Source organism: Phaethon lepturus, unplaced genomic scaffold (genome assembly GCF_000687285.1).
Source record: "Phaethon lepturus isolate BGI_N335 unplaced genomic scaffold, ASM68728v1 Scaffold48376, whole genome shotgun sequence".
Classification (NCBI taxonomy): domain Eukaryota; kingdom Metazoa; phylum Chordata; class Aves; order Phaethontiformes; family Phaethontidae; genus Phaethon; species Phaethon lepturus.
In genome coordinates this window covers 1-1,430 of record NW_010549297.1, presented here as the reverse complement: position 1 = coordinate 1,430, position 1,430 = coordinate 1, and the positions used below count along the sequence as shown (strand labels likewise).

At 56.9% G+C, this 1,430-nt stretch overlaps 1 protein-coding gene across 1 annotated transcript; it reads right to left on the bottom strand.

Moving 5' to 3' along the window:
• Positions 1–792: 792 nt before the first annotated feature.
• On the bottom strand, positions 793–1,422 carry DIO3 (deiodinase, iodothyronine, type III; the record flags this gene model as incomplete). The annotated part of the gene is given in 1 exon segment (XM_010290218.1): positions 793–1,422. A coding segment is annotated over 1 exon segment (630 nt), but the record flags the coding sequence as incomplete, so codon positions are not given.
• Positions 1,423–1,430: the final 8 nt, after the last annotated feature.

Below are 1,430 nucleotides of genomic sequence, written 5' to 3'. Positions count from 1 at the left end.
CCCTGGGGACGACCACTACACCCCCCCCCACCCCCCTTCTGCTTCGGAGCCCGCCGCCTCCCAGACCCTCGCAGCGCATCCTCTGCCGCCTTCCCCTCCTGGCTGCGGGGAGGGTGTTGCGAGGCAGGCAACAGGGAAAGCGAATGCAGCGGTCTGAAGATACAGAGAGGCAGTCAAGGTTAGACGTGTATTTACTCAACCTTTATTATTTAAAAAAAATTCATTAAAAAAAAAAGGTGAACGAACGTCTTACAAAACCCCCCCACATAAATAGGACATTCCGTTCAGCTCTGGCTATTGGCAGTTCTAGTACTTGACAACATCAGACGCGATTTCCTGGCATTAGAGAAACCCATTTCAAAATCGGTCATCACAAAGAAATACTAGAAATCCCAGTTAGCACTTGCTAGGCAGCACGGAGCACTTGTACACAACTTTTCAAACACACACCCGCGCACACACGCAGCTGGGAACAGATCCCGTAGGAAGAGAGCCTCCTTAAAAAATAGTAAACGCTTCTCAAAAAAAAAAAAAAAGGGGGGGGGGAAGAGAGTTATTTACAAAACGCACATGGAAATACAGTATTGACAGAGCGTGGCTGGCAAATCAACATGATTTGAATAGAGAAAGGACTGTGGCACATCTTGCTCGAAAGCTCGCACAGCAGCCTCCTTCGAGCGTCCCCGGGGGAAGACAGCTCCTGCCGTCCGCGCCGCAGCGCCTTCTTCCTCCCCACATCTCCTCCCGCCCTCCTCTCGCCTCTCCACCCCGGCACTTCTTGCCAGGTCCTTTTTACACTTGGATGACCACCGTGCTGGGGCTCTGGAGCCGGGTTTTGTACTGGTCTAGCCAGCTCCTCAGCTCCGAGATCTTGTAGCCCTCTGGTCCTCTGCCTCCCTGGTACATCACCTTCTCCTCCTGGATGATGTAGAGCCTCTCGAAGTAGGCGCCGTAGGCGGCGCTGGAAGCATTGTCCATGGTGTCCACGGCCAGGGGGCAATCGGGCGCCCCTTCCCGCATCAGCTGAGCTGCCCGCAGCCTGTCCTGGAGGCACTGGTGCTTGGGGATGCTGTAGGCTGCGTCCGAGCTGACCCAGCCGTCGGAGGGGTGTGCTTCTTCGATGTACACCAGCAGGAAGTCGGCAATGTCCACGAAGTGCGCGGCCAGGCGCTGGAAGGACCTCAGGCGGGCCATGAACGGGGGTCAGGTGCAGCTGCCGAAGTTGAGGATGAGGGGTCTCTTGCCGCGGGCGAAGTCCAGGATGCGGAGCCTCTTCTGCCCGTCCAGCTGGATCACCTCGGGGTTAGGGGCTAAGGAGCCCACGTGCGCAGACTTGAAGAAGTCCAGCTTCTGCCCGTGCCACACGGCTTTCAGTGACTCCAGCGTGAACATGCGGTTGGAGTCGGACACGCAGACCGGGGGGTCGTCGG